General features: G+C 40.4%; 1 protein-coding gene across 1 annotated transcript in view; it reads left to right on the forward strand.

Moving 5' to 3' along the window:
- Positions 1-12,427, forward strand: part of CDK18 (cyclin dependent kinase 18) — a 272,296-nt gene that overhangs the window by 185,603 nt on the left and 74,266 nt on the right. The window contains exons 5-6 of the mRNA XM_089686361.1: positions 174-230; positions 6,494-6,608. Coding sequence (XP_089542487.1) covers positions 174-230; positions 6,494-6,608 — 172 coding nt within the window. The remainder of the gene's footprint in view (positions 1-173; positions 231-6,493; positions 6,609-12,427) is intronic.

A 12,427-nucleotide genomic window follows, 5' to 3' on the forward strand; every position in this document is an offset into this window, starting at 1 on the left:
AAAAAAACTAGAAAATTACTAATTTGAGTCCATTTGCCGCACATTACTGCTCCTCCCTTTCCTACACCTAGTTCTAGGATTACAAGGGGCTAATATAAAGTCATATTTATGTACTTTTACCACCTCAATGTAGAAATATATTTAATAATTACTAATTTGCCCTTTTCTTGCAGTCAGATATTGGATTTGGAAAACTGGAGACGTATGTGAAGCTGGACAAACTGGGAGAGGTGAGACAGAATCTGTTGGACTAACATTTGTCTTTTGTCTGTCTTTTTCATTTCATGATTCTTTCTCAGCACAGCCCTTAATATTTCAGTGTGTTTTTTGCTAAATGTAATTGGTACTGTGGTTTAACATTAATGAGTATACACAAATGATAGTAGGGAATGGTTAACCCCACATCAGCCCAATCCAGGCTGTCTGCATTCATAAACACACATAGCACTGCTCACCATCCGGCCCCACCCCACCTCAAAGGATTTGCCTGACAGTAGCCAATGGCTCCACTGCTGTCAAGTCTCCTGTGAGGAGAGGAGACAAGATGCTGAAACAGGCACAGTGCTGGATTAAAATCTGGCTCTGGTAAGTGTTTAGGGAGGGCTGGGGAGCAGCTTTTGAAAGTTTTTTTTAAGGTAAAATTATGCATTAGGATAAAAAAAACCCTTTTTGCCTTTATAACCACTTTAAACCTGAACCTCAGGAACACCGCTAAAATAAACGGTTGGAGTATATATTCAACTAGATTAAATAGTGATCTATTTTTTTGTGTCTGGAGCTCTGCATTATATACTATCTATGCTATTGAACCAGCAAGCACACATGAAAAATGCACTTTAACCACAGTTGAAAATTAAGCTGTGAAAATGCATTCAAAGTAGCACAACACACCTGTTCCAGACTTTATTTTTTATCCACACATAGGTGTAATGTTTCCAGCCACCTTATTGTTTTTTGTTGATAACTTGATAATTCCGGAATCCCTTTTAGTTACCTATTTAAAATTTTTGACACACAAAATGCCTGGTGCATTACATTACCAATACTAAGAATTTTCTGACAGCCACTGATTTGACTAAATCTTGCCTGTACGTTTGAGTATGATTAGTCATATATCATGCAATGAGACAAATTTTCATTACAACAAACATCTACAAACATTTGTGAAAGAATGGGTCGCTCTCAGGAGCTCAGTGATTTCAAACATGCTACCGTAATAGGTTGCCACCTGTGCAAAATGTCCATCTGTGAAATTTCCTTGCTACTAAATATTCCACTGTCAACTGTTAGTGGCATTATAACACAGTGGAAGCAACTGGGAACAATAGCAACTCAGCCACAAAGTGGTAGGCTATGTAAAATGACAGAGTGGGGTAAGCACATGCTGAAGTCGCGAACTGTCTACAGATTCAATAGCTAAAGACCTCCAAACTTTGTGTGACCTTCTGTCTAGCACAACAACAGTGTGTAGAGAGCTTCATGGAATGGGTTTCCATGGCCGAGCAGCTGCATCCAAGCCTTACATCACCAAGTGCAATGCAAAGCTTCGGATGCAGTAATGTAAAGCACGCTGCCACTGGACTCTAGAGCAGTGGAGATATGTTCTCTGGAGTGACCAATCATGCTTCTCTGTCCGGCAATCCGATGGTCGTGGCTGAGTTTGGCGGTTGCCAGGAGAACTGTATTTGCCTGACTGCATTGAGCCAGATGTAAAGTTTGGTGGAGGGGGCATTATGATGTCGGGTTTTTTTTAATGGGTTGGGCTTGGCCCCTTAGTTCCATTGAATGGAATGCCTAAGGCATTAGCATACCAAGACATTTTGGACAATTTCATGCTCTCAACTTTGTGGGAAGTTTGGAGATGGCCTATTCCTGTTCCAACATAACTCCGCACCTGTGCACAAAGCAAGGTCCATAAAGACATGGATGAATGAGTTTGGGGTGGAGGAACTTGACTGGCCTGCACAGAGTCCTGAACTCAATCTGATAGAACACCTTTGGGATGAATTAGAGCAGAGACTGTGAGCCAGGTCTTCTCGTCCAACATCATTGCCTGACTTCACAAATGCTCTTCTGGAAGAATGGTCAAACATTCCCATAGACACACTCCTAAACCTTGTGGACAGCCTTCACAGAAGAGTTGAAGCTCTTATAGTTGCAAAGGGTGGGCCAACTCAATATTAAATCCTATGGACTAAGACTGGGATGCCATTAAAGTTCATATGCATGTAAAGGCAGGCGTCCCAATACTTTTGGCAATATAATATAGTTATAAATAGGGAATGAGACTTTAACTAGATATTCCCTTTAGGTGAATCTTCCTGGTCAATCTGTTTTAAATTACATGACATGATTAACTACCTGTGAATGTTTGGTAAATATCACATTCACTGCTTTATAAATATCCTTCTTAGTGATCACAAAATAGGTCCTCAGCTTAGGCCACTGTGACCTTCAGGCTGCAGTGGAATGTTTTCTGTTTAATACTGTAATTATCTGTAACAGCATCTGTAGATTACAGTATTAAAAATACAGAAACAGAATAAACCTTTGTTTAAAAAAATGTTTTTGCACATGTGTTGTTTGGATGTGATCATACTGAGCCCTTCTTATAAACAAAAGACATACTGAAATGTGTATGCGATTTTTGTGGACATCATTTTTGGGAGGAAGTATTCCAGCCATCTTCCACTATTTCTAAAAGAACAGCTAGCTGGTTTACTGGAAAAATGGTGAACAAAATGAGTCAAATGTGTGAACAAATGTCTTCAGGAAAAAGGAACAAAAAGACATACATCTGTAGAATAGAAACAAATATACCACACTGAAACTGTATTACAGGTAACTATATTTCCCATTGTCCTAATTCGGTATTAACCATGCAAACGTTTTGTTCACAAAGTTCATGTATGGCGCTTTAAAATGTTATGTATTTCAATAAAATATTGGAAAGGTGGATCCAAATGCTTTGAAAAGGCTACCAAAGTGGCACCCACATTTAAAGTGGTTACAAATCCTAACCATTTTATACTTTAATGCAGTTCTTGCATTAAGGTAAAAAATTATGTTTAGGCATCAGTCCCCCCAGTCCCCCCCCCCTCCTTTTACTTACCTGAGTCCTCATGCAACCCAGCACTGTGCACTTCTTTTTTAGTTCTGGGTCTCACAGGCTTTGCTGGGGCACCGGGAGCCACTGACTCCCGCTTCTTTCAATCAAAGCCAGTGACAAGGGAGCTGGAGGCGGGGCTGAGTCCCGCTATCTGTGTCAATGGGCAGCAGGGCTCAAGAGCAAGCATACACAAGTGCCCCCATAGGAAGCGGCTTCCTATGGGGGCACTTGACAGAGAGGAGGAGCCAGGAGCTCCAGCAGGAGACCCGAGAAGAGATTCAGGGCTGTTCTGTGCAATTCCATTGCACAGAGTAGGTAAATATAAACTTTTTTTTTTTTATTTTTTATTATTATTATTATTATTATTATTATTATTATTATTATTTCTCATTTACAACCACTTTCATTATATAGATCTTATGACATAATTTTTTGTACTTTTTCTTTTTTTTTATTTTGCATCCCACAGTCTGAGAACATTTTTTTTAACTAATCTTAACCTTATATTTTAATTTGAAAGAAAAGCTATAGTGAACATAATTTTTATCAGTCAGGAATACCAGCTGAGATGTTTGGCAACAGACCCCTGTACTTCATTCTTTAGCATCTGTTGGATAGTTTGAAAAATTAACATTTTTGTCAGTCATCAGTCAATCTGAACTTTGAAGTCATGATATACTGTATATTTGGTCTTTATCCACTTGAGAATCAGCCTTTAATACCCCATCATTACCACACAATTTTTCAGTTTCAGCGCTGTTATTGACCAACAATTATTTTATCATGAAACACTGTACCAAATTAATGTTATACCATTTTTAACCTCCCTAGCGGTCTGATTATGTCCATATTTCTGTGCTCAAATATTTTTGCATGGAAATATGTATTTTTTTTATTGTAAGTCTGTCATTTTTAGGAATAACTCACTGAAATCTGTCCGAACAAGAGTTTAGTAAACATCCCGGGTATGTTAAAATTTGAAACACGAAATCATAAATTATAATTTAATAAATAATCATAAAAAATTATAATTTAATAATAAATTCAATTCAATAATATAATCAAACCAAAAACACTAAAATTTTAAACATAGTTCGCATATCACTGAGCAAAGTCGCAAAATCGTTTTCAGTGTCTGATGACGAATTTCCCCACGAATCATTATCACTCAATTCTGCAAGTAGTTCTAATTCACTATCGCTGTTCTCTAGCTGGTCTAAAACCACTTTTGACCTAAAGGGATGCTTTTTGGATGCCATGGATGTTTCTCAGTTTCCAGGCAGAAAGAACAGTAAAAATGTAGGCAGGGCACAGGACAAAGCACTAGGGACAAAATGTATGTGAAATGGTTTGATACGGTAATGTTTTACTATTTAATTTTTTGGGGATTTTTGTGAATGTCACTTTTTGTCATTTTCAAATTTCCCGCCGTTCCGTCCCGATGTCGCAGGGGACAGAACACAGAAGACAGATTCCGGCATCCGCCGGGGGACACTGCAGGAGGGACATCGCAGGAGCGCAGGACAAGGTAAGAGAAGATCAGATCCCAGAGCAGCGCCGCATGGTTAGCCCGAGTGTAGCTCGGGGTTACCGCTTGTGGTACTGAAACTTTACCCCGAGCTACACTCGGGAATACCACCAGGGAGGCTACACAAATAGAGCTTTTGGTGGTTTTTAAAAAGCACTGCTTTTGTATTTTTATCAGAAAAAGGAAAAGAAACCAACAATTCTGAAAAAAAAATGTCTTTACTTTGTGTTAAAATGAAAGTGCTAGGAGAGTACACAACCCCCCAAAAGTGGGAGAATGAAGATGAAGGGGTTAATATGCAGTGAGGTGAAGAGTTAGTATACAGATCATATACAGTGACAGGCTTTAAAAAAAAAAGGATTAGAAGAGCAATCTCAGTCAGTGAAAATGAATGAATGAATCGGGAGCTTTGGTTGTAGATCTATTCATTGGCCATAAGATACTATGAGCATATCAGTTAAATATTGCATGCCATCTATCATTTATGCTATGGTTATCACCTTTAACCTTTATCAATTATGTGCTTGACCTTCAATTCTTATATTATAAGAGGATTCATCGGAAAACTTTAAAAAGAGAATGCCTGAAATGTACTATGATGCAGTAACTGTTCTTCCTTACATAGATTTTTATATTACTTTAACTGTGTTTTTGCACTCCTATAGAGAACTAGGGCTAACATTTATAATTCATTACAGAGTGAATGACCTGTGAGTCCATTTATAATGTACAGTGGTATCCACTCTTTGTAGTACATTGTAGTGATTATTCCACATTTCACCCGCACTTTACATTTAATTCATAACATGCAGAACGTAGTCTTTTGTCCTACATAACATGGTGTCGGAGGAGAGGAAGGTCAAGACAGGTTTCTTCCTTTCAGCATATTTTTTTTTTACCATTCATTAAAATGAATTGGACTTTGCTTGATTTAGAGCCCTGGAGCAATTGAAGTGGAAAGCACATTTGTAAAGCACACAGCTGCGCTTTATAAATGTGCTATATGTTTTGCTTCTATTTTTGGAAATCTGTGGTGGACCCCGTAAAAATAAAGATGTTGTGGTGGAGTATTTTTTCTACAGTAGAGTTAAGCGGCAATGCAAAGTTATTTAAATTACTTTGGTTTTATTTGACACATGACAACATGTATGGTCTTGTCTTAAAGTGTTCCTAAACCCACAACAGTAAAATCAACAAGCATGCTTGTTATACTCATTTTGGAACCTAAGAGGTTACCCTCTGCATTGTGTTTGATCCTGACTTCTCTGCTCCTCCCCTTCTTCTACTGTCCCCAATCCATCTGCTGATAGTACAGAGTCACCCTGCACATGCTCGGTTTAGTGTGTATCACTAGAGAGTTTTTCTCTCCTTGGGAGGGTGCATGTAATCAGCACAGGGCCAATCAGCACTGTCCAGACAGAGGGTCAGTGGTTATGCAGCCTAATAGGCTGGGGCGGACTGACAACTCATGGGGCCCCCGGGCAATAGGGGATCATGGGGCCCCTGTGTCCTTGCCCACACTCAAACCACACCCAAAAAAGCCTATGAAAGGTACCAGGGGCATCTCATGGGGCCCCCTACTGACCCCGGGGCCCTCGGGCAGTGCCCAAGTTCCCAAATGGTCAGTCTGCACCTGCTCATAGGACAATCAGAGGAGAATGAAAATTCCTCCTCCAAGCTTTAACCAGTGCTCTGCTGGACACTGATAGAAGTCACAAGACTGCTGATGAGAAAAGATATTCAGCAGTTTATAATGACCAAGATAATTACATTTCCATGTTCTGTGTGCTGTGGGAAACCAGATATAGTGACTGCATGTTCCAGGGTTTAGTAACACTTTAAAATCTGTTTTGCAGGGTACGTACGCCACTGTGTTTAAAGGGCGCAGCAAGCTGACAGAGAACTTGGTAGCTCTTAAAGAAATCAGACTAGAGCATGAGGAAGGAGCACCATGCACAGCTATCAGAGAAGGTAAGAGAGAGGAGGCAGGTAAATTATTGTCACAGAAAAGTTTTATTGACACTAGAGTTGAAGTGTTTTGCCTGAACAATTAACATATTTTTGGGCTTTTACTTATGAGTGTTATTAATATGCTGCCTTGAGTTAAACTCATCTTTCCTACAATGGCCCCTGTTTCATGCTGGCGCTGGCATCTCTTCCTGAGTGTCTTTGTTGGCTGGTGTAAGATAACGCCACTCCTGCGCATGCAGGGACCATGGTGGTAATCTAAGCTGAGCTGCACTGTTCAGCAAGCAAGCAGGTAGGTTGGTGTATTTTATTGCAGAAGAGACACTGCATGATCGCTGCTTGTGATAGTCAAACTTTTTTTTCCACTTTAACTTGTGGTCCTAGAGTTCAGAAGAAAATGTGCAATTTGGTGTGATACAACAGTGCCTTGAAAATGTATTCATACATCTTGAAATTTTCCACATTTTTGTCATGTTGCACCCAAAAACATATTCTTATGGGATTTTATGTGATAGACCAACACAAAGTGGCACATAATTATGAAGTGAAAGGAAAATGATAAATGGTTTTCAAAATTTTTTACAAATAAATATGTGAAAAGTGTGGCGTGCATTTGTATTCAGCCCCCTGAGTCAATACTTTGTAGAACCACCTTTCACTGCAATTACAGCTGCAAGTCTTTTTGGGGATGTCTTTAGAAGCTTTGCACATCTAGAGAGTGAAATTCTTTTTTTATAAATTCTTTATTTTCAAACTCCAGTAGAGCCAAGCAAGAGGTAACTTCTGCAGCTTCCCCTCCAGAGCGAGACTGAAATTTTTTCCAATTCTTCTTTGCAAACTAACTTAAGCTCTGTCAGATTGGATGGAGAACGTCTGTGAACAGAAATTTTCAAGATTTAGGTCTGGACTTTGACTGCGCCATTCTAACACATGAATATGCTTTGATCTAAACCATTCCATTATAGCAGGGCTTAAAATTTAAAGTCCCAAGCTACTAGCCAGGCCTTAAGAGTTACTCGCCACCAACAAACACACAAAAACAGAGACACTTGTACACACACACAGACATGTACATACACACACAGAAACATGTACACACACGCACAGAGACACATGTACACACACACATACAGACACATGTATACACAACACAGGCACGTACAGACACGCATACACACAGATACATGTACATACACAGAAATACACACGCACAGACACATGTACATACACAGACACATGTACATACATACATAGACACATGTACACACAGACACATGTACGTACATACACACAAACACACCTGTACACACACATACATGTACATGCACGCAGACACATGTACATATACACACATGTACATACACACAGACACGTACATGCATACACAGTCACACACACAAACACCCCCCCCCCTATAAAAAGTTGCAGTACTTTGTTGTTCACTCACAGAGCCGGGTACTGCACTCTAGGGGGAGGCAGAGAGCACAGCACACACTCCTTCCTTTGCTTTCACTGTGCTCAGCTATTGAGCAGTCTGACGGCTCCCAGTGCCAAAGACAGATCCGGCCTGAGCTCCGAGCCTGCTCAGCAAGATGGCCTTGGGGGACACACTCACCCCCACCATAAATTCCACTTGCCATTGGCGAGCAGGCGAGTGGAAATTTTAAGGCCTGCATTATAGCTCTGGCTGTATATTTAGTGCCATTGTCCTGCTGGAAGGTGAACCTTCACCCCAGTCTCAAGCCTTTTGCAGACTTTTAACAGGTTTTCTTTTAAGATTGCCCTGTATTTGGCTCCATCCATCTTCCCATCAACTCTGATCAGCTTCTCTGTCCCTGCTGAAGAAAAGCATTCCCACAACATGATGCTGCCTCTACCATGCTTCGCAGTGGAGATGGTGTGTTCAGGGTAATGTGCACTGTTAGTTTTCCACCACACATAGCGTTTTGCTTTTAGGCCAGAAAGTTAAATATTGGTCACATCTGACCAGAGCAACATCTTCCATGTGTTTGCTGTGTCCCCCACATGGCTTCTTGCAAACTGCAAAGGGCACTTCTTATGGCTTTCCATCAACAATGGCTTCTTGCCACTGATCCAAAAAGGCCAGATTTGTGGAGCGCACAACTAATAGTTGTAGTGTGGACAGATTCTCCTACCTGAGCTGTGGATCTCTGCAGCTCCTCCAGAGTTACCATGGGCCTCTTGGCTGCTTCTCTGATTAATGCTCTCTTTGTCTGGCCTGTCAGTTTAGGTGGACGGCTATGTCCTGGTAGGTTTGCAGTTGTGCTTTACTCTTTCCATTTTCAGATGATGGATTGAACAGTGCTCGGTGAGATGTTCAAAGCTTGGTTTATTTGTTTATAACCTAACCCTGCTTTAAACTTCTCCACAACTTTATCCCTGACCTGTCTGGTGTGCTCCTTGGCCTTCATGATACTCTTTGTTCACTAATGTTCTCTAAAAAACCTCTGAGGGCTTCACAAAACAGCTGTATTTATACTGAGATTAAATTACATACAGGTGGACTCTATTTACTAATTAGGTGACTTCTGAAGGCAATTGGTTCCACTAGATTTTAGTTAGGGGTATCAGAGTAAAGGGGGCTGAATACAAATGCATGCCACACTTTCCAGATATTTATTTGTAAAAAAGTTTGAAAACCATTTATCATTTTCCTTCCACTTCACAATGATGTGCCACTCTGTTTTGTTCTACCACATAAAATCCCAATAAAATACATTTATGTTTTTGGTTGCAATGTGACAAAATGTGGAAAATTTCAAGGGGTATGAATACTTTTTCAAGGCACATCTACCAGCATCACATATACAATACTGTGCAAATGTTTTAGGCAGGTGTGAAAAATTGCTGTAAATTAAGAATGCTTTCAGGAAAAGAAGTGTTAATAGTTGCAAAAAATATAGAAGGGCTTTCCTCTGACTTCATTTCTAGTAGACAGGAATTGGTGACATTGTTTTCACTTCCTGTTCTGACTGCACATATGAAGTTAGGAAGTAGAGGGAACCAGATGCGGACTGACAACTCATGGGGCCCCCGGGCAATAGGGGATCATGGGGCCCCTGTGTCCTTGCCCATACTCAAAAAAGCCTATAAAAAAGGTACCAGGGGCATTTTATGGGGCCACAAAGAATAAGAGAGGGTAGAGGTTCATAAATATGCTGTATCACCCAGTATATGGTTTCTGCCCAGTAACCAAAAGACATGCATACAAAAAAAAGGGGTTGTGAAAAAGAAATTCACAGAAAAAGTGGTTACATCATGGACAGAATGCGATACTCAGAATGATTCCCAAAAATTATGCTTTATTACACAATAATTATAGACAATCGGGTAAATACCCTGGTTCACCATCACCTCAGTATGAGATAATACACAAAGACCTAAAATCACATAAAAGCAACATCAAGACCGGTCTTAATATAAATGTGCTGCATAAGCAATGACAGAAACCTGTCTAGTGCATTTGCAGTACCAACACATTGGTTACAACACCAGCAGGTGAGTGGTGAACATGTACAGATTTACAGTAGACAAGCCCATATGTAAAGACGCAGAGTTATTCATAAAGGAATCACTGTTGGTATCCTTAGTGAGATAAAGATGATAAATATGGCAGGGCCCTGCTTCACGGGGTTTCTTCACCGCAACGTGCGGACTATAAACCACCTTAATATAGATGATAGTATGAAGCCTGCTGGGTCATCCGTCTCTTGTAATATATAATTGTTGCCTTGCACCTGGATATTAAATCATATAGTCCCCATCCTGCAATAAATTGATGACAAATGGACAGTCAATCAATATATTCTTGCTGATGTATGTGTAGAGTGGCGAACAAACGCCTTGTCATCTAGCTGTGTGACAGTTCACTCACCACCTGAGCCATAGGTGATACTTTCTTGAAGTTTCCTCAGTCTAGATCAGCAGGCATGGTCCCGGAAACAGCCGCTGACATCGGGACTGTGACTGGCGGGCTCCGTTCTCCCCTTGGTGCCTGTGCAGCTTTGCACAGCTCATGGCACACAAATATGGCCGCTTCCCTGCTGGTCAGCGTGTATGGCGCTAATGCGTGTGACTGGAAGTGACGTATCTGACGTATGATGTCAACGCGTTTCGCCGATGGGCGTATCTCACTCGGCTTCGTCAGGACCAATGAGACATCTGCCTTTCAGCTTCCTATTTATGCTGGGCCCAGTACCGCCCATATATGCAAATCGGTTGCTGGCAATCATTCTCAATGGAAAAAAAAAGAGCTAATTACTTAGCAAGACAGCTGATCATATAACACAATTAAAAGAGTAGACACCTGGGCACACCCAGGTATTTCACTAAGGATACCAACAGTGATTCCTTTATGAATAACTCTGCATCTTTACATATGGGCATGTCCACTGTGAATCTGTACATCTTCACCACTCACTCATGCCCTACATAGGGGCTGCATTTCTATTATTTTATCATCCTGTTATTATAGGAGCAACCGAACCCCCCCCCCCCTTTTACATTTCCAATTTTTTCACCCACATTGCCTTGATTGGGTTATGGGTAATCTCATTAGTATATGGTGCCTGTTATCTGCCGTTATTGCATAGCGCTGTACAGTAGTATACCTGATTACAATTTTTTGACACACCCCCTGCTGGTGGTGTAACCAATGTGTTGGTGCTGCAAATGCACTAGACAGGTTTCTGTCATTTCTTATGCAGCACATTTATATTAAGACTGGTCTTGATGTTGCTTTTATGTGATTTTAGGTCTTTGTGTATTATCTCATACTGAGGTGATGGTGAACAGGGTATTCACCCGAATGTCTATAATTATTGTGTAATAAAGCATAATTTTTGGGAATCATTCTGAGTATCGCATTCTGTCCATGATGTAGCCACTTTTTCTGTGAATTTCTTTTTCACAACCCCACTTTTTTGTATGCATTTTATGGGGCCCCCTACTGACCCGGGGCCCTCGGGCAGTGCCCAAGTGACTGAATGGTCAGTCTGCCCCTGGAGGGAACTCTTCCAAAAAGGAACAAAGAAAGTGAAAAAGTTGACAAAGGTTCTGATCTTCCCCCACTAAAAACAATGTTTTTGCTAGAGTTAAAAATTAGAGCTTTAAAATGACCCTATAAAAATGTGTATGCTTTCCTGAGCAGCAGACTGCAAATACATTCTTCACTTTCTTTTAGAGCTACAGTTAGTGCACAACTGCTATCCAACATTTCCAGTTGTCAGATAGTGAGTTCCCACAAGGGGCTGTAGTTCCTCCAGCAGGCCCCTACATCACCACAGTAGGGGTATTGGGGGTGGTGGAAGGAAACTCATTACCCAGCAGTAGACCTTGGCTTGGAGTGGAGCTATATTTCATGTATCATTTATAACTAACAGGCCATTTTTATTTTTTCACAGGTAATCATAAATAGTATTTGCACTTGTGTTTTTTAGAATGAGATATTCCAAATTTCCCTGTGTAGCTTCATTCTTTGCTATACAGCAGAAGAAAAGTTTAAAATGCTATGAGTTGCATTTATCATTTCTGTGTTAAATCAAGGCAAGGCTAAGCAGGCGCAATGAAACTGATTTATTCTAATTATGCAGCTTTTTTATTGAATTAAACCCCTACTCCTTACCACTTCCTAATTGTGCAAATGTTAGGAGATAAAATATGTATCTTCTTGATGGATATCTGTCTCACCTTTAATTGTAGTTCTGCTGCAGACCTGAGATCCATTTCAATTTCCTGCTGAGGATTACAGGCTTAGGGATCACAAATACACATTAAAGCTTGTTGCATAGATTTTTCTAACT

The sequence above is a fragment of the Staurois parvus genome, unplaced genomic scaffold (assembly GCF_062004578.1).
Source record: "Staurois parvus isolate SC_StPar_1 unplaced genomic scaffold, SC_StPar_1.0 ptg000395l, whole genome shotgun sequence".
NCBI classification, from domain to species: Eukaryota; Metazoa; Chordata; class Amphibia; order Anura; family Ranidae; genus Staurois; species Staurois parvus.